General features: G+C 49.2%; 2 protein-coding genes across 2 annotated transcripts in view; one reads left to right on the top strand and one right to left on the bottom strand.

Moving 5' to 3' along the window:
* SNRPA (small nuclear ribonucleoprotein polypeptide A) overlaps positions 1 to 22,178 on the bottom strand; it is a 752,186-nt gene that overhangs the window by 396,235 nt on the left and 333,773 nt on the right. The window lies entirely within an intron of this gene.
* The window catches only part of AKT2 (AKT serine/threonine kinase 2), a 52,412-nt gene that overhangs the window by 17,311 nt on the left and 12,923 nt on the right, over positions 1 to 22,178 (top strand). Inside the window, exons 2-4 of the mRNA XM_080643548.1 lie at positions 3,067 to 3,186; positions 12,084 to 12,212; positions 14,054 to 14,165. Of these exons, the coding sequence (XP_080499674.1) occupies positions 3,141 to 3,186; positions 12,084 to 12,212; positions 14,054 to 14,165 (287 nt within the window). The 5' untranslated portion in view covers positions 3,067 to 3,140. The remainder of the gene's footprint in view (positions 1 to 3,066; positions 3,187 to 12,083; positions 12,213 to 14,053; positions 14,166 to 22,178) is intronic.

Below are 22,178 nucleotides of genomic sequence, written 5' to 3' on the forward strand. Positions count from 1 at the left end.
GGGAGCATTTAAGGGAATGCTGTCACCCTGCTCACAGCCACCCAGCTGGCAGTGACTCCCGGACTCTGCAACCCTGACCACTCTAGGTCACACGTGGCTGCCTTCACTTCTCTCCGATCATGGCAGCCATGTGTTCGGGGGTTCTTGGGGGCTAGGCTGCGTGCGGGCTGAACCTTTGTACACACTGGGTGCGTCAGTGCTGGATCATGGAGGCTCCTTGAGGTGAAGTTGCTGGGTTGGGAAGGGGAGGGGAGAGGAGTGCTGAGATTGGACACCAGGCCCTGTCCTTTCCTTCCACATCACCCTTCCTTTGGACTCTGGGTCCATCCCAGCCCTTTGGGAACTATTCCAAACTGAACTCCCTCCTGGGAAAGTGCAATATTGGCCCCTGTGTTGGGGAGGAATTCCCTAAGTTCCCACCACAGCTGCCAGGCCTAAGTCTTCTCCCACACACCTTTCCTGGCTTCCGACCCCGTAGCCACGTGGACCCCTTGGCAGTTCTCCATGCTCACCAAGCTCCTTCTTGCTTCAGGGGCTTTGTACTTGCTGTTCCCATGCCTGACATTCTTTTCCCTATATATCAGGACTCCCACCCTGCTCACATGTCCCCCATAGCATGTGGCTAACATAGCGCCTTTCCCTGCCATCCTTTTCTCTTGCTTTATTTTTATTCTCTGCGGGGTCCCCACCACCTGCCATTGTTATGTGTCTGCTTCCCCCACTGAAATGTGAACTTTATGGAGGCAGGGGCTATGTCTTAGTGATGCTCTATGTCTGGCACCCAGGATGGTCTCTAGAGCTTAGGACACCCTCAAAAAAATTGGTGGCATGATTAGACTGTGGAAGTGTTACTGTGGCTGTGTCTGGTCCTGGGCTGGGGGACGGGGGTGGGGGGTCTTCTGGGGAGACTTGGATTCATTCATTGTCTACTCAATAGTTGCCAGACGTTGTGCTGGCTCACTGTGTGAGCACTAACATGTGTGGGGAGAATTGGTTGAGGAAGTGCACAGAGAGCACCCAGTGAAGCTTCTGAGGTCAGGAAGGCTTTTTGGAGGAGGAATTGGTTCAGCTGAGACCTCAAGGAGGGAGAACTCACCAAGGTGTGGGGGATGGAAGCCAGAGGGAAGGGCCTAAGTGACAAGCAGGCAGAGAGTAGGATGGGGGAAGAGGGGTTGGGGAGGTGGTGCCAGCTATAATCATTGTCATGGTCATTAGCCTTTACTGAGGGCTTTCTAGGTGCCTCTTGGCTCACAGGGTGAGAAGGCCAGATTTAGATGGAATGTAGGGGCTGAGTGCAGAGGTTGAGAACCCAGGGAGAAGGCTGGTAGGGGAGAGGAGAGGAGATGATGGGAGGTGAGGGAAGGTGGGCCCGGTGGGAGAAGTGGTTAGGAAGCTGGGTGGCTGGGCAGTGGGGACACCCTGGTCAGCAGGGTAGGAGACAGTGGAGTACAGGCGGGCGGAGGCCGGGTCCTGAAGGGCCTTGAATCCCAAGCCTAGGAACTTGTCTCTTTCCTGAGGCCAGTGGGAAGCCATGGGAGAGTTTTGAGTAGGGAAAGGACAGGGTTAGGTTTGAGGGTCCTACTAGTTGTGGAATGGGGGAGGAGTCTAGGGAGCAGGTATAGCGGGACCCTGCTGGGAAAGGATAGCACTGGACCTGAGCCAGACTCAGGGAGGGCTGGATGGAGAAACTGGTCACGTTAGTGATTAAAACAGACTGGTGGGATGTTTAGGATTGAAGGTCTGACAGTCCTGGGTATTGGGTTCATGGGGTGTGAGTCCTTTGGGGTGCCTGTCATGCCTGCTGGTGAGGGGAGCCCCTGTTGCTGTTTCTGGCCCTGCCTTTACAGGTTGGAGTTCAGAACATGATTTCTCAGCCCGCTGTTTACTTCCCCGTCACTGTTCATCTTGTCTTTCCCCTGCTTCCTACCACTTACCTTCTTCCCTCTGCCCGGCCCGGCAGTCTGCCACGGTCACATGCCAGGCAGTAGTGTGTCCGGCCCACCAGCTCCCCTGGGACACGGGAGAAAGCTGATGCCCACAGTGTCCCTAGAGCCAGCTGCCACTTCTCTGGGGGCCACCGTAGCTCCTGACCTGCTGTCCGCAAATAACCCTAGGCCAGGAAAGGCGAAAAGGCGCCTTGGGCTCATGGCTCTTATCCAGGCCTGTGGCTCCAGGTAGGGGCCCAGCTGGTGGTTGCCTCCCGCCCTTCTCCCCTCCACCCGCCCGCCTGGGAACCTGAGACAGAATCAGCAGCCTCGGCGTCTGTCAGTCTATCAGCTGCTGGTCCCTGAAGACAGAAAGGGAGGTCTTGGGGAAGGGACCAGGGCCTGGATCAAGCCCTCAGGACTGGCTCCTGGGCCCCAGACAAGTGTCTGCACAGTAGGTTGCTTTCCTGGAGCACCTGAGGCCCTCTTTTTTTTTTTTTTTTAAATAGGGACAAGGAGGGACCTGAGGCTGCGAGCCACATGGGGTGGCCTTTCGCAGGGGAGTGGGAGTACTTGGTTTGCTAAAGATGGCAGGTTGTTGGCCTGGTTTGGAAAGGAGAGAGTGAGTGAGAGTGTGTGTGTGCTGGGGGGTGACAGGCAGATGCTTTTGGCTTTGAGCACTCCCTCAGGTGCCCAGGGCTGTCTGATTCATCCAGGTTACCTCAGTGTTGGGGCATGGGAGTGATGCTGGGGGCGGGGCCATAGCTCCCTTACCACCATCTCAGCCTGGAGTGAGGGTGGGTGGATGGGCTGCCTCTGCTCAGTGTGGGTGTTGTGGGTGTTGAGCACAGGGTCTGGCCTGCACATAGGCAGGGAGCTCTAATCCCTGCAGAGTAGGGCTTTGTGGCCAGGGTTGTGTCCTTCCTGTTACTCCCCCCAGATTGGGGTCCCTGGGGACACAGCCATATCCCCCCCACTCCCATCCACTGGGTCGCAGGAGCAGGGCTCTCCCACTCTCACTGGCTTCACCACCTGCAGAACAAACAGCATCCACAGGGGCCTCAGAGCCTGGAGGTCCCCAGGGAAGGGGCTGGGGCCCAATCTCCCTCCAACTCTGATAAGCTCCTCTCTTGTCTTGCAGATTGTGCTCTGTTCCTGCATGTCCTGCTGCCCTGAACTGTCCTGAGCTAGGTGACAGCGTGTCACGCTGCCACCATGAACGAGGTGTCTGTCATCAAAGAAGGCTGGCTCCACAAGCGTGGTAAGGGGCTGCTTATGCCTGTGGGATAGTGCATCTCTCTCTCTCTCTCTCTCTCTCTCTCTCTCTCTCTCTCTCTCCCCCTCTCTCCCTCTCTCCCTCTCTCCCTCTCTCCCTCTCTCCCTCTCTCCCTCTCTCCCTCTCTCCCTCTCTCCCTCGCTCTCCCTCTCCCCACCCCCCACCCCCCTTTCCATCTCCCCACCTCCAATCTCCATCTGCCTTTTCCTCTCCATCTCCCTCTCTTCCTGACACCTGATGCTGTGAGAAGCAGAGATGCAGGGTCTTCACAGCCCCCCAGAGCCAGCATCCAAGCTCTTTACCACCCATTTCATGAAATCCTTCAGCAGTAGTCTGGGCAGGGGAGCTGTGGCTCTGCCTGGGGCCAAGTCTCCAGGTCTACTAGATACTCTGCATGAGCCCACAGGCCACGCCTTGAGCTCTGCTTCTGCACTAGTGATTTCATTCATAGCCCCATTTTATAGGTAAAGAAACTGAGGCTCAGAGAAGGGAAGTCACTTAATTGAAGTAACACACTCATTCAGCAAATACTCATCGAATGTGTGGAGTATGCCAGGATGTCCCAGGCTCTGGGGACAGTGTGGTGGCCTTAGGGAGTTTCCATTTCATTGGGAAGTGGAGACAAACAAATATGCAGACATGTGATGGTAGTGGTGATAAGTACTGTTGTGAAAATAGGAACTCTGAGAGGGAAGGGGCTGGAGAGAGATGGGTGGTCAGGGGAAGTCGTTCTGAGGAGATGAACAGAGGTAAGGGAGCGGGGTAAGGGTGACAGCAAGGACAAAGGTGGAAGTGTGGCTGGAGCAGAGAGTGAGGGAGGGAGAGCAGGAGGAAGTGGCACAATGGAACTCTCTAGGTGATTGGAAGCCGAGGAGGTTGTGAGTCGTGGTGTGACCTGATCTGGTTGTACTGGTGAGCAGCCAAGCCGGAGAACTGAAGTTATTTACTGGGTAAAGACTAAGAGACTAGACCCCTAGGTCCCAGGCTGCCTGTCCACAAAACTGTGGCACTTACCAGCTCTGCTGCTGCGTGCAGCTGGGAAGAAGCATGTGCTGAGAGCTGGCTTGTCCAGACTGAGGAGGAAGGTGGCAGGCTGTCCTGCCTTCCTGCATCTTCCTCTAGGGAGGGAGGGTTTCAGGCCTGCTGATAGCTGCTCTTTGTGTACTTTCATTCATTCAGCAGACATTTATTGAGCAGCTGCCGTGCTCCAGGCACTGGGAATATAGCAGTGAACCAAACAGGCAAATCCCCGCCTTCATGTTCATGTCTTACATTTAATGGGGAGGGCAGTGGCACTGGAGTAGGCATCTGTGTCCACTGGTGGTAAGTGCCATGGAGAAAAACCAAGCAACATGTAAAGGAGCGGCTGTGAAACAGGCAGGGGACACTGTCATAAATAGGGTGGTCAGAGAGAGCCTCGCTGAGAGCGGGCCTTTTGAATAAAGATCTGAGGGAGGCAAGGGAGTGAATCCCATGGCTAACTGAGGCAAGAGCATGAGGGTGAAGGGGACAGCCCGTGAGTCTGGAGAGGGGAGTGGGCCGGCATGTTTGAAGAGGGCAGGGAGGCTGATGGGGCTGGCCTTTAGGGAATAGGGAGTAATGCCCACCCATCCTGCCCTATCCCAGGCTGCAGACAGCAGTGATGAGGGGCAGAGGCAGTTCCCCAGGGCCAGGCCTTCCCCATCAGACTGAGCAGGGGAGAGCTATTCCTGTTGCCCTCAAAAGACAGGGGTGTCATTCAGGACATGTCAGTCTACCTCTCAGATTGGGCCTGGTGTTTGGGGCCATCGATGGAACTTTTGAACCTGGGCAGATGTCAAGGTGCTAACCCTGGCTCTGCCACTTCCTCTTAGTGTGACTGTGAGTAAGCTGTCACCTCTCTGAGTCTTGGTTGCACATTTGTAAAACGGGTTAACGATGCAGGCCTCTGACGCTGTGAGCTCCTTGAGGGCAGGGGTTTGATCCAGCTTGTTTGCTGTGGTAGCCCCAGTGCCTAGAAAAGACATGGCATGCAGTAGGTGCTCAGTAACTGATTGTTGAATGAATAGTTGAGATTGTGTGTATGTGGGTTAGGGGTGGGGTGGGTGAGGGGACCAGTGTGGTCTGTGGGCCAGAGTCTCAGGCTCCTGATTTTCCCAAGGCCCATGGATGTGGACTGGGGTATGGGCGCCCTGGAGGTGGCTGGAGGACTGTGGCGGGGGTGGGGGGTTGTCTCTAGTCCATGTCTGCTGATAGCAGTAAGTGGATCTCAGCTCCTCTCAGGCCTTCACTGTCTTCGTTTGTGCTGCAGGGAGGCCAGATGAGCTGTTGAGATGGCCTACCTGGGTCACACTTGCCTTGGGTTTGCACCACACTCACATAATTGTTTCACTCCTGGGCCTCTCAGTGCCCATTGTTCTGAGCAGCAGCTGGCAGAGATGTGCCACACAAGGTGGCTTCTGCTGACTGCAACTGTTTTGGCACCTGCACCATCCCACCCCTGGTGGTTACAATAATAGCAGTCCCAGTTTACTTTGTGCCCATTTTGTGCCAGGCATGGGCTGTGCTGTAGGCAAGCTTGATTTTGTTGCATTTTCTTAGCTGCCTTGTGAGGCGGGCGTCTTATCAGGACGCTGAGGCTAAGCAGGAAGACTGACTCTGGATGTTCCATTGAGAAGGTGGCAGCGCTGCGTCCTCTGACTTTGGACCAGTGCTTTCAAGGCCTGACCCACAGGCTGCTTCTTACCTGGCAAGGTCTGTTCAAGGAATGGGTGAAGTGAGAGCACTGTTATTGGAGTGACTCATGCTATGTGCTGGTTCCCTTTCCACCGGGCCTGGTCCTGTCTGCCAGTTTAGAGGCAGACAGTGTGGTGGTCAAGAGCATGGACAAAGCAAACCCGGTCTCCATCCTAGCTATTCTGGTCAACAGCAATGAGCCTTGGGCAAGTAATGGAACTTCTCTGTGCCTCAGTTTCCTCATTTGTAAACTGGAATTGTTGTGGGAATGTTTTTTTCTTTCCTTCTAGGTTTCTTTTGTCTTCTTAGCTTGTTCTTAGCATAAAACACTGTAGGTGTCTGGATCATAAGCTCACCCCCAAACTAGTTTCAGATCAAGAAATAGAACAAGACGTCTCCAGAAGCCCCCTGCCACTCCCAAGCAGTAACTCTCCTAATTTCCAATAGCATAAGTGAGTTTTTCGAGTTTTGTTTTATTTTTTTTAAATTGAGGTGAAATTTACATAACACAGAATTAACTATTTTAAAGTGTACAATTCAGTGGCCTTTAGTACATTCACAGTGTTGTGTAACCGCTACCTCTGTCTAGTTCCAAAACATTTTCATCGCCCTAAAAGAAAGCCCTGTGCTCATTAAGCACTCAGTTCCCATTCCCCCTCCGACCCCTGTAGCCACCAGTTTGTTTTCTGTCTTTATGGATTTACTTATTCTGGATATTTCATATAAATGAACCATACAATTGGTGGCCTTTTGTGTCTGGCATTTTTCACTTAGCATAATGTTTTTGAGGTTCATCCATGCTGTAGCATGGATCAGTATTTCATTCCTTTTTATGTCCAAATAATATTCCATTGTACAAATATACAACGTTTTGTTTATCCATATGTCTGTTGATGGACATTTGAGTTATTTCTACCTTTTGGCTATAGTACTGCAGTGAATATTTATGTACAAGTATTTGAGTACTTGTTTTCAGTTCTTTAGGGTATACACCTAGGAGTGGAATTGCTGGGTCATATATTCTATATTTATAATCCATATTTATGTAAATTACACAAATTAGATCAAATATCCTATATTTATATACTAAAAGTCTATATAATTAGATAACATGTAGATGTAAATAATCTGGGTTATATATTCTATATTTATAATCTTCAGTGTATTCTATATATAACTTAGAAGAAGTGCCAAACTTTTCCATATGGCTGCACCATTTTACATTTCCACCAGGTTTGAGTTGCTCCACATCTTCACCAACATTGTTCTTTTTCTTTTTTTAAATGCAGCCATCCTAGTGGGTGTGAAGTTTATCTCATGGTTTCTATTTGCATTTTCCTAATGACTAATGATGTTGAGCATCTTTTCATGTGCTTGTTGCCCATTTTTATCTCTTTGGAGAACTGTCTAGTCAAGTTCTTTGCCCATTGTATAATCAGGCTATTTGTCTTTTTGTTGTTGAGTTATAAGAATTCTTTATGTATTCTAGATACTAAACTCTTATCAGATATATGATTTGCAAATATTTTTGCCCATTTTTTGTCTTTTTAGTTTCTTGATATTGTTCTTTGCATAAAAGTTTTTAATTTCAGTGAGTCTACTTTATTTTTTCTTTGGTTGCTTGTATTTTGGCTGTCATATCTAAAAGTCCATTGTCAAATCCAAGGTCAAGAAGATAAAAAAAAAAATTTTTTTTATAGCCCTGCAAGTGTGGCTCAGTTGGTTAGAGTGTTGTCCCATGAAGCAAAGGGTCACAGGTTCAATACCCAAGTTGTGAGTGGGTTCTATCCCTGATAGGGGAGGCAAGTAGACAACTGATGGATGCTTTTCACATTGATGTTTCTCCTTCCCCTGCCCCTTCCCGCTCGCCCTTCCTCTCTCTAGAATCAATGAAGAACATATCCTCACGTGAGAATTTAAAAAAAAATTAATGATTGATATTTTTTTTTAAGAGAGAACCAAAGGGAGAGAGATTTAGGGAGAGAGAAACATTGATTTGTTGTTCCGCTTACTGATGCATTCATTGGTTGATTCTTGTATGTGCCCTGACTGGAAAACAAACCCTCAACCTTGGCGTATCAGGACAACACTCTTACCCACTTAGCTACCCAGCCAGGTCCAGGGTCAAGAAGATATACCCCAGTGTACTCTTCTAAGAGTTTTATAGTTTTAGTTCTTATATTTAAGTAGATCCTTTTGAGTTAATTTTTGTATCTGTGATATGGTGTGAGGTAAGCATCCAACTCTGGTTTTGTTTTTTGTTTTTTGCATGTGAATATTCAGTTGTCCCAGTACCATTTATTGAATGGTCTTAAGACTCCTGTTGAAAATCAGTTGACCATGGTTTTTTTTGTTGTTTGTTTGTTTTTGACAATTCTATTCCATTGGTCTATATGTCAATCTTTATGCTACATTGATTCAATTACTGTAGCTTTGTAGTGAAATCAGGAAGTATGAGTACTTTTACTTTGTTGTTCTTTTTCAATATTGTTTGAATGTTTGGGGTTCCTTGCCATGTGAATTTGAATTCCATGTAAATTTGAGGATTGGCTTTTGAATTTCTGCAGAAAAGGATGTTGGAATTTTGTTAGGGGACGTGCTGACTCTAGATCGCTTTGGTAGTGTTTTCATCTTAAATATATCAAATCTTTCAGTCTGTGAACACAAGATGTCTTTGAATTATTTAGGTATATCATTTCTTTCAGCAGTGTTTTGTAGTTTTTAATGCATAAATCTTTTACCTCCTTATGCTATTATAAGTGGAATTGTTGTCTTAATCTTTTTTGGGTTGTTTACTGCTGGTGTATAGAACTACAGCTGATTAGCCTGTTCTTTTGCTGAATTTGTTTATTAGCTCTAGTAATGGTTTTGTGGATTCTTTGTGATTTTCTAAATATATAGGATCATGTCATCTATACTAATAAAAGGGTAATATGCTAATTAGACCAGGAGATTTTCCGGGAGACCTTCCGGATGTGCTTCCAGACAAAGCCATGGTGGTGGGGCCGAGGCAGAGGCGGTTAGGGGCGATCAGGCCAGGAGCAGATGGCAGTTGGGGGTGATCAGGCCAGCGGAGGGGGGGGCAGTTGGGGGTGAGCAGGCCGGCAGGGGGGCCAGTTGCGGTCGAGCAGGCCAGCGGGGGCGGGGGGGCACTTAGGGGAGAGCAGGCTGGCAGGCATAGTGGTTAGGGGCGATCAGGCAGGCAGACAGGTGAGCGGTTAGGAGCCAGCGGTCTCGGATTGCGAGAGGGTGGGATCGTGCCTAAACCAGCAGTCAAACATCCCTCTAGGGGTCCCAGATTGGAGAGGGTGAGGGCCGGGCTGAGGGACAACCCCCCACCCCTGTACATGAATTTTGTGCACCAGGCTACTAGTCCTATATAATAAAAGCCCAATATGCTAAGTATTCGGTCAGCTGGTCGGCCATTCAACCAATCGACATGCACTGACCACCAGGGGGCAGACAGTCGACCGGTCAACCAGTCGCTATGACGTGCATTGACCACCAGGGGGCAGACGCTCCGATTGGTAGGTTAGCTTGCTGCTGGGGTCGGCTGATCGGGACTGAGTGAGACGGGCTGGACATGCCCTGGAGCCCTCCTGCAGTCCCTCCCCGGCAGGCCAATGTTCTGCATCCCTCCTTGGCCCCAATCGTGCACCGGTGGGGTCCCTAGGCCTGGTCTGCACCCTCTTGCAATCCGGGACCCCTCAGGGGATGTTGGAGAGCCCCGATCCCACATGCCAGGCCGAGGGACCCCACTGGTGCACAAATTCGTGCACTGGGCCTCTAGTCTTCAAATAAAGATAGTTATATTTGTTCTTTCACATTGGATGCCTTTTATCATTTTATTCTTCTCTGACTAAAATGTCCAATAACATGTTTAATAGCAGTGGTGAAAGTGGACATCCTTGTCTTGTTCCTGATCTTAGGGGAAGCTTTCAGTCTTTCATCACTGAGTATGATGTTAGCTGCGGGTGTTTCACAGATGATCTCTATCATGTGGAGGAACTTCCCTTCCATTCCTAGTTTGCTGAGTATTTTTATCATGAAAGGTTGTAGGATTTTGTCAAATGCTATTTTTGCCTCAATCGAAATGATCATGTGTCTTTTTTCCTTCATTCTATTAATGTGTATTGATTGATTTTCATATATTGAACCACCCTTGCATTTCTGGGATAAAACCCACTTGGTCATGGTGTGTAATCCTTTTAATTTGTTGTTAAACTTGGGGTTTTGCTAGTTTTTGAACTTTATATACATGAAATCATTTAGTATCTAAATTTGAAAGAATTTAGTAAGTTAAAACCTGTAAGATATACTTAGGACAGTATGTGGCACGAAGTACCACTATAATGTTCATATCATCATCATCATCAGTATCATTTAATGGATAGCCCCTTAAGAGGAAACAAAGATTCAGAAGTGAAGTGACTTAACTGGTGGCCGCACAGCAAATATAGCCCAGAGCCCACCCTGCCATCCTATTTCACATGTGCCATGTGAGTTGAGGGTTTGGCACACTCTTTGCAAAGTGGGCTGATGATAAGAGCATTTATTGAGTGCCTGCGGTGCTGAGCCCTAAGCTGGAGGCTTTATGCTAGTGATCGCATAGTTTTTAACAGTTTCAGATATAATTTATATACTATACAATTCAGCCTTTTATTTACTTATTTAAAAATATATTTGTATTGATTTCAGAAAGTAAGAGAGAGGGAGAAAGAGAGAGAAACATCAATGATGAGAGAGAATCATTGATCTGCTGCCTCCTGCACACCCCACACTGTGGATCGATCCCACAACCTGGGAATGTGCCCTGCCCGGGAATTGAACCGTGACCTCCTGGTTCATAGGTTGATGTTCAACCACTGAGCCACGCCAGCCGGGTGCAGTTCAGCCTTTTAAACTGTACAGTTCAGTGGCTTTTAGTATTCAGAGTGTGCAACCATCTCCACAATTAATATTAATACATTTTATTACCGTGCTCCTGCCTGCTTTCCTGTCCTCCCTCCTCCCACCCAGGTGCCTCTTGTGAGACACTGTCACACCTTGCTGTTCATGTCTATGGATTTGCCTATTCTGGACATTTTATATAAATATACTCATCTAATTTATGGTTCTTTTAGTTACGGTTCATCTTGTTGTAGCGTGTGTTCATATTTTGTTTCTTTTTATGATTGAATAATATTATATTGTGTGGATATGCCATGTTTTGTTTATCCATTCATTAGTTGATGGACTTTTGGGTTGTTTTCACTTTTTACTATTATGAATAATGTTGCTGTGGACATTTATGTACAAGTTTTGTTTCACCATCTCTATTTTATCTTTTGAGGACTTAAATAACATTTTATTTTATTGAAAAATTTATTTTATTGACATATAATTGACTTACACTATCGTATTTGTTTCAGTTGCATATCAGGGATTTGGTATTTACATACATTTTGAAATGATCCCCATGATAAGTCTAGTTACCATCTGTCACCTTACAAAGTAATTACAATATTTGTTGACTGTATCTCCTATGCTGTACTTTATATCCCCATGATTTATTTATTTTATAACTGGAAGTTTGTGCCTCTTAATTTCCTTCATCTGTTTCTCAGCCCATCTCATTCTCTTCAGCAGACTTGTGAGGAATGGATTCGTGATATGCACACGTGGACACATATATACACAGGGTGCTTGGATTTTCACAGTTAGAACAAATAGAAGAGGCCAAGGGACACTTGGAGGGCACAGCAACAGTTATACCCGGCCTGGCACAGTGTTTTGACATTTGATCCATCTGCACGGCTGTACTGGTGAATACCAGCCCATGGGATTTGGCCTTACAGGGCCACAGGGCATGTGTGTTTGGAAGCTTGGGCCTCTCCTGGGATTGGGCCACGTGCTGGCAAGGATGGCTTGCTGCTGGCCACACGCTGAGGCAGCTGGTGCCCTGGGCCACTGCAGCAAGCACCTTCCTGCCAGGCATGACCTCTTAATCACTGGGCCCAGCCCGGCACCAGCCTTCATCAGCAGGGGCTACCTCAAGGGTTTCTCTTGGAGAGGCACTCTCCTGCCTACCCTCATTCACCCTCCTCCCACCCAGGTGCCCCTTGTGAGGTACTGTTACACCGGGCTGTCTGTCCTGACCTCTCTCCCTCTCCTCTACCTTTGTTCAGGTGAATACATCAAGACGTGGAGGCCCCGGTACTTCCTGCTGAAGAGTGATGGTTCCTTCATTGGCTATAAGGAGCGGCCCGAGGCCCCTGACCAGTCCCTGCCCCCTTTAAACAACTTCTCCGTTGCGGGTACGTCTTAGGGCAGGTGGGTGGGCCAAAGTTTGGGTGCTCCAAGGATGACTGGCTGGTCTTGCGGGCACATGGGGATCGGCTGTTCTTGGACTGTTTGCCCTATTTCTTACCCTTGCCCTGCTCCACCTATGTGTCAGTTGGGTGAGGTAAAGTGAGAAGAGGGAAGACATTTTCCCCAGCCTCTCCCCCAGGCAGCACTAGCTGCTGCTGGCCAGGCCCTGGGGTCTGGCTGGTATCATGAGCCTCTGCATTCTGGTAACAGCCCGTTTCTCTGTCCCTCTAAACTAGAGGCATCCATGGCCGCCCTTTCAGCTGATTGCAGGGCTAACCCCGCATCCTCCATCCCCTCTGTGGTATCCGAAGTGATGCCTACCAGCTGGACCCTGGCCAGTGGAAGCTTGGCAGGCCCAAAGCCCTTGCCTGGATCTTGCAGAACCACAGTCTTGCCTCCATCTCTCTGCCCTACCCCCTCTGCTTCCTTCCTTCCCTGCTGACCTGATTGGTTACCACATCCTAAGCACATTTCAAAGACACCCCCATCTCCACTGTCACTCCTTAGCACAGACCACCATTCTTTCCCACCTAGTACCTGCTCCAGCCTCTTGTCAAGTCTCACCCTACCCTCTGTCTCTGGAACCCAGTCCTGGTCCCCTCTATCCTGCTTAAGCCTTGTCCTGGTTGCTTTCCCCGTATGCTGGTGACTCTGACATGGCTGCTGCCAGTCCTGGCTTCTCACCTGAACTGCCAGCCTGTCTTGAGCAGCTTCCTCCTCATTTCTTCCTGGGTGTCCCCTAGGTCCACCATGTCCCAAATTGGCCATCTAGTCTCCCCTTTCCTCCCCCAACCTCCCACTCCCTATCTCCTTTCAGTGAGGGCCCTATTGTCTCCTAGTCCTCAGGCCACAGGCCTCGGCCTCATCCTAGATGCCTCTCTCTGCCTCCCTCTGGCCTGTCTATCTGCCTTTTCCTCCCCTCTCCATGGCTCCACTCCGTGCAGCCCCAGCCTTCTCTCTGGGCTCCCAGCCTCCGTCCTCTCTCATCCTAGAGGGATCTGTTTAAATCTATCCATGCCCATTCCCTATTTAAGCCTTCCATAGCCCCCTATTACCCTCAGGACAAAGTCCAGATTCTCACCATTCTCCTGAGCCCGGCAGGCGGGCCCCTACCCACCTCTCCAGCCAGTCTCACTTCCCTGCTCCTCACACCATGAACAGAATTTGCCATTCCCTAAGTATGCTGGGCCCTCTGGCAACTCCGGTCTCTGTACACAACGTACCCTTTTGTCTGACTGACCATGTTCCCTCTTCCTTCAGGGTTCAGTGTAGGAATGCCCCTTCCTCCAGAAGATGCCCCTAGGTGCCCCCCATCATAGTTCTGACCACTGAGCCATCATTGTCTAGTAGCCTCTCTCTCTCTCTCTCTCTCTCTCTCTCTCTCTCTCTCTCTCTCTCTCTCACACACACACACACACACACACACACACACACACACGATCTTGTGCCCCATGGGGGTAAGTCCAGAGCTGTCTCTGTCACTAAGGTGTCCTTAACACCATCTGGCATGCAGTTGGCACATAGGAGGTGGCTTAGGGCCGTGGTCGGCAGAGTGTGGCTCTTCCACAAAATACCACGGCCTGGGCGAGTCTGTTTTGAAGAAGTGGTGTTAGAAGAAGTTTAAGTTTAAAAAATTTGGCTCTCAAAAGAAATTTCAATCGTTGTACTGTTGATATTTAGCTCTGTTGACTAATGAGTTTGCTGACCACTGGCTTAGGGGATGTGGGCTGCAGGCCAGCAGGGCTGTCCCCTTACCCTCCTGTCTCTGTCCTTCCTCTGCCTACAGAATGCCAGCTGATGAAGACTGAGAGACCGCGGCCCAACACGTTTGTCATACGCTGCTTGCAGTGGACCACAGTCATTGAGAGGACCTTCCATGTAGACTCTCCAGATGAGAGGCGAGTCTGAGCCTCTGTGTGGCTGCCCTTTGAGAGTGGCAGGCCTGATGAGGGGAAGGGGTACAGATGGACAGACTCCCCTGTACCCCAGTTTTTAACAGGTGGAGCTCAGGCCACATCAGGGCCTCTGATTATCTGGAGATGGGTGGAGGGTCAGGGAGCTACATTGTTAATGCGCATCTCCCTTGCTTTTGAGGCAGGCGGTCAGAGACTTAATCAGAAGAGATGATATAGGTTTACCTAGTTTAAAAATCACACAGTATAAGGAAGGTGTCTAGCTTCCCTCTCCCTTCTGTCCCGCCCCACCCCCACCCCCACCCCCAGGTTAACTGCTCTTCTTATGTGCCCTCCAAGAGCTTCTTCCAGGGGGGACGGGCTCACTCACTCCGATAGGGCTTTTCACGCCCGACTCCCCTGGTTTTTGTTGTTACACAAAAGGTAGCATTGTACATGCACTTGAGCTCTTTTACTTAATTTGTCTTGGGGAATGCTCCTGCTTCCGTCTATAGTGAGCTGCTGCTGCATTTTTGTTTTCTTAAACAGCTGCACTTGTATGCTCCCAAGTTTGTAGAGCAATTCTTTATGGATGGTGACTGGGCTTGTTTCCAACCTTTGGCTCGTTACAAGCAACGCCACAGTGCAGTACCTGTGTTTGTCTTGTTGGCATATGTGCTGCTAAATTTGTAAGATGAATTCTTAGATGGAGGCTTGCTGGGTTATAGGGGATATATGTATTTGTAATGTTGAGAAATGTTTCTATTAGGCTATGTCTAAGAATCCACAGCTTTGTGTTTTTCAGATGTTTGGATTTTTACCAATCTGATCAGTGGGAAATGGCACCTGAGGGTGGTTTTCATTTGCCTTTCCTCTGGGGTAGAGTTCCTTTCATATATTCAAGGGCCATGTGAATTTCTCTTTCTGAACTGCCTCTTCATACCCTTTGCCTATTTTTCTATTGGGTAGTCTTTTTCTTATTTATTTCTGAAAGCTCTTTATGCTTTAGGAAGCTTAGCCTTTTGTAATGAGTGGCAAATATTCCTCCCACTTTGTCCCTTTGAGCCTCTCTTTGAGAAATACTCCTTTAACTTGTCTCTGGGGTGAGGATTCAGCTGACCCTCCGGAGAACCCTAAAACAGTGCCATCCAAGAGAATTTTCTGCTATGATAGAAATGTTCTATACTTGCAGTGCCCAAGTGGGTGCCCGTGGTGCATTTGAAATGTGGTTGGTGCAACTGAGGAATAAAATTCTTTATTTTATTTAATTAATTTAAATTTAAATAGCCACATATGACTAGTGGCTATACTCTTAGACAGTGCATTTCTGGAGCATACACAAAATAATATCACAAGACATATACCACAATCTATACTGTAATTATTGTTGCATACCTTCCCAAGATCAAAAATATATTTGCCCCTTCAAGGGGAACAGAATTACCATCTCAGGCTAGCTGAGGTTACTCAGCTGAAAACTGGGAACCAAAACAGATTGTCAGTAAAAGCTGATTAAGACCAATAAATGCATGGGACCTGAGGGTTGGCTGAGTTTTGGAAGTATAGGTAGGAAGGCGTTGGCCACAGAGATAGGAAGGAGAAGGTGACTCCAGGAAGAGGGACCAGCATATGGAGAGGCCTGGAGCAGGGACACCTTGTCATAGGAACATCGAGGGTTTTGTGTCACCAAAGAATCAAGTACCAGAGGTTTTGGAAGGGGAGGAGGGGAGAACCCTGAAGCTGGTGAGTTCAGCCAGGGCCTGGACTCCAGGTGGAGATCCCCAGGGGGCTTGGCGGGTGGTGACGTAGTTGGGGTTTGTCACAGGTCGCTAAAAGGTTCAGGGGGCTGACAAACAGGAAGCCCTTGATTCAGCAGTACCTGGCACATGGTGTGCAAGCCTGGAAAAGGAGGAGTGGGGAGCTGGCGAAGTGTTTTCTGCTCTGGTTTTCATTTTAATAAGATACCATGCCCTTCAGTGTGGGGAAGTCCCTTTCTCAAGACTGGGGGATAGGGTGGTGGGGCTGGGGCTGCTCTGAAAGCAAACCCCAGCTTCCTGACCTTCATCCCAGGGAGGCGTGAGCCAGAAACCCAGTGAAAGGGAGCTTGCTCTGCTATGGGCTGTCCTCACTGCCCCAGCCACATAGGCCCGAGCCTGGAGAGAGGTGGGGGGTAGCAACAGAGAGCCGAGAGGGGTCACACTGGTGGCTGGTCCTTGCCTAGATGCTGCAGTGGCCTGCTCACTGCTCCTGGTAGCCTCTCCTGCTCCCCAGTTGGCTCTCCTGGTCAGCTAGAGGGATTCCCTGAGCCCCGCCCTGCCAACTTATTTCTAATGCACATTTAGTATAATAAATGAAGGTCCAGGGGGGAAAAGGGGGACATTTGTAATACTTTCAACAATAAAGATTAAAAAAAAAAGAAGGTTCAGATTCCTGTGCCCTGAGTCAGCAATTCAGCATTTGCCATGTTTGCCTCATGCTGAATCTTGAACTTGTGTTCATATTATGACACTTACCTCCTTAATACCTCAGCAGGCATCTCCTAAGAATAAGGATGTTCTCCTACAGAATCATGGTACCATTATCACGCCTGAGGTGATTCTTTATAATATACTAGAGGCCCGGTGCACGAAATTTGTACACTCTTGGGAGGGGGGTCCCTTAGCCCGGCTTGCGCCCTCTCACAGTCCAGGAGCCCTGGGGGGATGTCTGACTGTTGTGGAGGCAGGAGAGGCGCCTGCCACCTCTGGCTCTGGCTGAGCGGCGCTCCCCCTGTGGGAGTGCACTGACCACCAGGGGGCAGCTCCTGCATTGAGCATCTGCCCCCCTGTTGGTCATTGCACATCATAGCGACTGGTTCCGTTGATTGGCATATTAGCCTTTTATTATATAGGATATCTAGTAACATCCTCCCCATAGCCGTGCCATACTTGGATTTCCCCAATTGTCCTCAAAATGTTTTGTAAACCAGGATTTATTCAAGGTACATGTTGTCTCTGGCCTATTTTAATGTAGTTCAGATCTTTCTCTTTTCCCCCACATGACATTGATTTTTTTTTTTTTTTTTAGGTAAACCAGGCTAGTTGTCTTGTAGAATGCCACACTATGGACATGTTATCTTACTGACTTTTGGCACTGTTTACTTTGGTCTTCTGTACCCATATTTCCTGTAAACCAGGAATTAAGTCTGGAGCAGGATTGGCAAACTATAGCTTAGCCTCCTGTTTTGTAAATAAAGTTTTATTGGAACATGACCATGCCCATGGCTGCTTTTTCCCTACTGTGGTATAGTTGAATAGTTGTGATAGAGACCATGTGGCCTGCAAAGCCTAAAATATTTACTGTTTGGCGATTTACAGAAGTTTGTAGACCACTAGTCTTGGCAGGTATGCTTAATAGTGTATTACATTAGTGTGGTCTTTTAAATGTAAATCTTATAATGTAATTTCTCTTCTTAGAAAGCTGAGTGGCTTTTAGTCCCACTTGGAATAAACTACAAAGTCAGTACTATATTCTACAAAGTCCTTCATGGTCTGGCCCCCTCTCCAGAATCATTTCCTACCACTAGTTTTCTCACTTTAGCCACACTGGCCTCCTCACTGTTCCTTAAGTAGGCCAAGCGCACTTTCTACCTGAGGACCTTCGCACTTGTGGTTCCCTTTGCTTGGAATCTTCTTCTCCCAGATATCATTATGGTTCTTTCCTTGACTCCATGAGGTCTCTGCTCAAATGTCACCTTCTCAGAGTGTTCTGCCTTGGCCCCATATCTCTGTTACCCTTACCCTGCTTTTCCTCCTCCAAAGCACTTGTAAATTTATATGTGCTGGGAGCATGAATAGGTGTTCAGTAAATGCTTGTGAAATGAATAAAGGATAACTAAAACTAATTCTCTGTTGGCCCACACCCTGTTCTAAGATCTTTACATATATTAACTCATCCTCAGAACATTTCTAGGAGGCAGTTCCTCACCTGTTAAACAGGGATAATGATAGTGAAATGGAGACATAGGGAATTATAGAATAAGTGAAAGAGCTGAAGGGCCTGGGTTTTCCCCACCAGGCATGGCTGGGTCTGGATCAACCAACTCAGCCATCTGAGGGTATCTATGAACAGAGGGACTTCAGATATCCTCCAGCTGTAAACACCACTCTGGGTCAGAGGATGGCCCTGGTAGGGAGAGAGGCCCCCCCATCTGTCATCAGACCAGCAGTGAGTTGCTACTCCTGAAACTGTGAAGAGGACAGGCCTGTGTGCTGAGGGTAGACCTGCCACTTCCAGTTTACTGGGCTTCCCTCTGGGGTGCACTTAATCCTGCTCAGCTGGGTATCTCGGGGTTGGGGCCCAGGCTCTGGAGTCAGACCAGCACTGTGCCACTTTCTCAGTGGGGCTCAGTTCCCTGACTGTCTTGAAGAACAAAGGGGGAAGTAAATGTGAAAGCGCCTGCCTGGGGCTGCCCCGTGGAATCCTGCTTGTTGGCACCTTTTCTCTTCTCCATCTCCTCTGCCCGGAGAACTGCTATAGTCTACTCATGCCCTCTCACTGCCCCCAATCTGTACCCCACACAGCAGCTGCTGATTTAAAACAGAAATCAACCTTCAGTGACTTCCCTAGTAAACCTTCAGTGACTTCCCATGATGTTAAGATGTAAATCTTAACACAGCGGCACATGCAGCCCAGTGGGATCTGGGCCTGTCCTCCCTCCTACCCTCATCTGCTCCATCCCCCTCTCTCTCAGCTCTAGTACGCCTGCTGGGCCTTCTGCAGACACCCAGGCTCCCTCCTGCTCAGGGCCACACGGCTTCCTTTTCCTCCTGGCACTTTGCATGGCTGCCTCCTTCCCTCCATGTCATTTCATAGCCAGGTGCCCAGTGCCTGTTCTCAGTGCTGGGATTGCCCATGTTCCAGGAACTTCTTTCAAGTCCTGGCTTAGACACACCTCCTCGGAGAGGCCTTCCCAGACCACCCTCTGAGAAGGAGCTTTCTGTTCTAGCCCCTGCCTTGGAAACCTGATACACTTATCTTCTCCATCAGGCTAGGAGCTCCATGGGGCTTGTTTTCTGCTGCAGCCTCAGTGCCCAGAACCAGGCTGGCGCCCAGAAGGCAGGAAGTATTGCTGGCTGGCTGGGCCAATTCTTACAACCACTCCTTGAGGTACTTGCTGTGCTAGGCACTGCCCTAATGCTTTCTGTCTAGTGGCATTGCACCTTTATACAACCCTCTGGTCCCTGCTCTACGTGGCAGCAGCTGAGGCACAGGAAAGTTAAGTCACCTACCCAGTGTTGCCTCCGGGAGGGACAGAGAGCTAAGATCATGCCAGGCCACCCGGTCCAGAGTTTGTGTGCTCAGCCACTGTGTGATGCCCAGTATATGTGGGAGGCAGACAGAGGCTGGAGAAGGGAGGCCACTCAGCCCCCTTCACAGCTGGTTTGCAGCAGAGCTGAGCTCCAGGCTCTGGCTCCCGGCTTCCAAGTCTATGCTGCACACAGCTGGTGCTGCCTGAGGGAGCTTGGATCCACCAAATGTGTCTTCCAGGCCTCAGAGCCCAAGTGAGGGATAGGAAGGCTCCTGATAGTTCCCCTGAAGGGAGAAGTGCTTTGGGGGTGGTAGGGCCCCCTGGGTCCCTGGGCCTCTGCTTGCTGGCTGTGTAACTGGCATGCCAGCCTCTCTGTGTGTCAGCCTCCTCATTCATAGAAGGAGGTTCATACCTACTTCATAGGTGTGTCAGGAGGACTCATGAGGTTACCTCCGGTAAAGTGTCCTTTTACAAATTTTAAAATGCTCACTATGTGTGTACGACCATGGATTAAAGAAACAGTGAAGCCCCAGTTGATTGGGCATTGCCCTGTACATTGAAAGTTGGCAGGTTCGATTCCCAGTTAGGGCACACACTCAGGTTGTGGGTTTGACCCCTGGTTTAGGTGTGTAAGGGAGGCAGCCGATGATGTTTCTCTCTCTCTCTCCCTCACACCGTCTCTCTCCCTCTTTCTCTCCCTCTCCCTTTCTATCTCTCTGGGGAAAAAATAAATAACATATCTTGCCCTGGCCAGTGTGGCTCAGTTGGTTGAGCGTCGTACTGTGCTGGTTTGATCCCCATGAGGGGGGCATGCAGGAGGCAGCCATTTGATGTTGTGCTCTCACATTGATGTTTCTCTCCCTGTCCCTTACTCTCTCTCTACAAAAACAACAAACAAAAAAAAACATGGCTTGGTGAATTTCAGGCCAGAAAAAAACATCCATATATCTTGGGGTGTGGATTAAAGAAATAGAGCGCACCTGTGTGAGTGGAAGGCCTTTGTGTTGCTGCCTAGCGGGGGGAGTCCCTCTCGAAAAGGTCAAGTCCCAAGGCGTGGCTTTCCTTCCCTTGGCTCCTGAGTTCTGTTACATGGTGTTCCTTATTCCCCGAGCCTGTGGGAGAGTGCCCTGCTTCATTCCCTGGGCCTCTCCTGGGAAGCGGTAGCTTTCACCAGGGAGCAGTGGTGTGGTGCCAGGAGCCAGGTGGCTCCACCACAGCCTGGCTGTGTGCTCTCCAAGGTGACCATGGACCTCAGTTTCCACATCAGAAACATGCCCATTCCTCCACTGCTTTTAAGAGAGATGCAATGAGGTGGTTTCTGTGGAGCTATTATTGTTCTCATGTCTCTTGGCGGGAAGGAGGTTGGTTCCCCTGGGAGCTTTTGAGGCGTGGAAGGCACATCAGCTCCAACTCTGGGTGGGAGCTCCCCTCTGCCCCAGACATCATGTTGCAAACCCTTGAGGAATATCCTGGACCAAGGCCCTTGCTTTTTCTCTGAATTCTGAGTGCTGCAACCTTGCAACCTCAGTCCAGTTGGAACAGGATGGGGAGCTTGTCAGGCGTTGGGAGAGCCCTAGTTACCCTTGTCCAACCTTCTGTATCCCTGAGGGTTCCTAAGATCCCTGTGGGGCTGGGCAGCTGAGTCAAGGTGGATGTAGTTAACATTTCTTGAGTTGAGCACTTTCTATGTATGCGGTGCTTTGCTCGTGCAGCTCACCAGTATTGCAGTGTCCCCAGCCTACTGCACAGGGGCGCGGACTGGGAGGGGTGAGCTTGCCTGGTGGCAGAATTACCATTTGAGCCCCAGCCTGTGTGGCCCTGGATCCCATGCTCCTGATCAACAACTCGGCAGCCCAGAGAGGTAGATCTAGGGGAGTCCCTTGGAGCTGCTTCCAGAGCTCCTGTGGTGTGGGTGCGTGTTTATTTATTCAGGCTGCTGTTGATGGGCTGTCAGTGTTCTCCCTTATAAACAAAGACAAGAGTGAGCTATGCATCTTTTTTTTTTTTAAAAATATTTTATTGATATTTTACAGAGAGGAAGGGAGAGGGATAGAGAGCTAGAAACATCGATGAGAGAGAAACATCGATCAGCTGCCTCCTGCACACCTCCCACTGGGGATGTGCCCGCAACCCAGGTACATGCCCTTAACCGGAATTGAACCCGGGACCCTTCAGTCCGCAGGCCGACTCTCTATCCACTGAGCCAAACCGGTTTCGGCGTGAGCTATGCATCTTAGTCAGCAACTTGCTGCTTTTCATGTAACAGTCTCTGTGTATGAGATATATACATTTTTAAAAATATATATCAACATATCTCTTAGGAGACTGGTGATTTTTTTAAAACCCATTGTTAATTTTCTAAGAAAACAGTTATGATCTGATAAAGTAAATTATTTTTTAAAATACAGAAATATTAATGTAGGCACAGGAATTTATATTGTAATTGGTTCCAAGAGGGCACAGGGTGAAACAAGTTGAGAAATGCCTGCCTGAGGCATTGTGCACTGGGCCTTGGTATGCTCCATAGGGATGTGCACGGGCCTTGGTATGCTCCATAGGGAGTGCATGGGCCTCAATGTGCTCCATCGGGGTGTGCACGGGCCTCAGTGTGCTCCATAGGGATTTGCATGGACCTCAGTGTGCTCCATCGGGGTGTGCACGGGCCTCAGTGTGCTCCATAGGGATGTGCATGGGCCTCAGTGTGCTCCATCGGGGTGTGCACGGGCCTC

This window comes from Plecotus auritus (assembly GCF_963455305.1).
Source record: "Plecotus auritus genome assembly, chromosome: 10".
NCBI lineage: Eukaryota > Metazoa > Chordata > Mammalia > Chiroptera > Vespertilionidae > Plecotus > Plecotus auritus.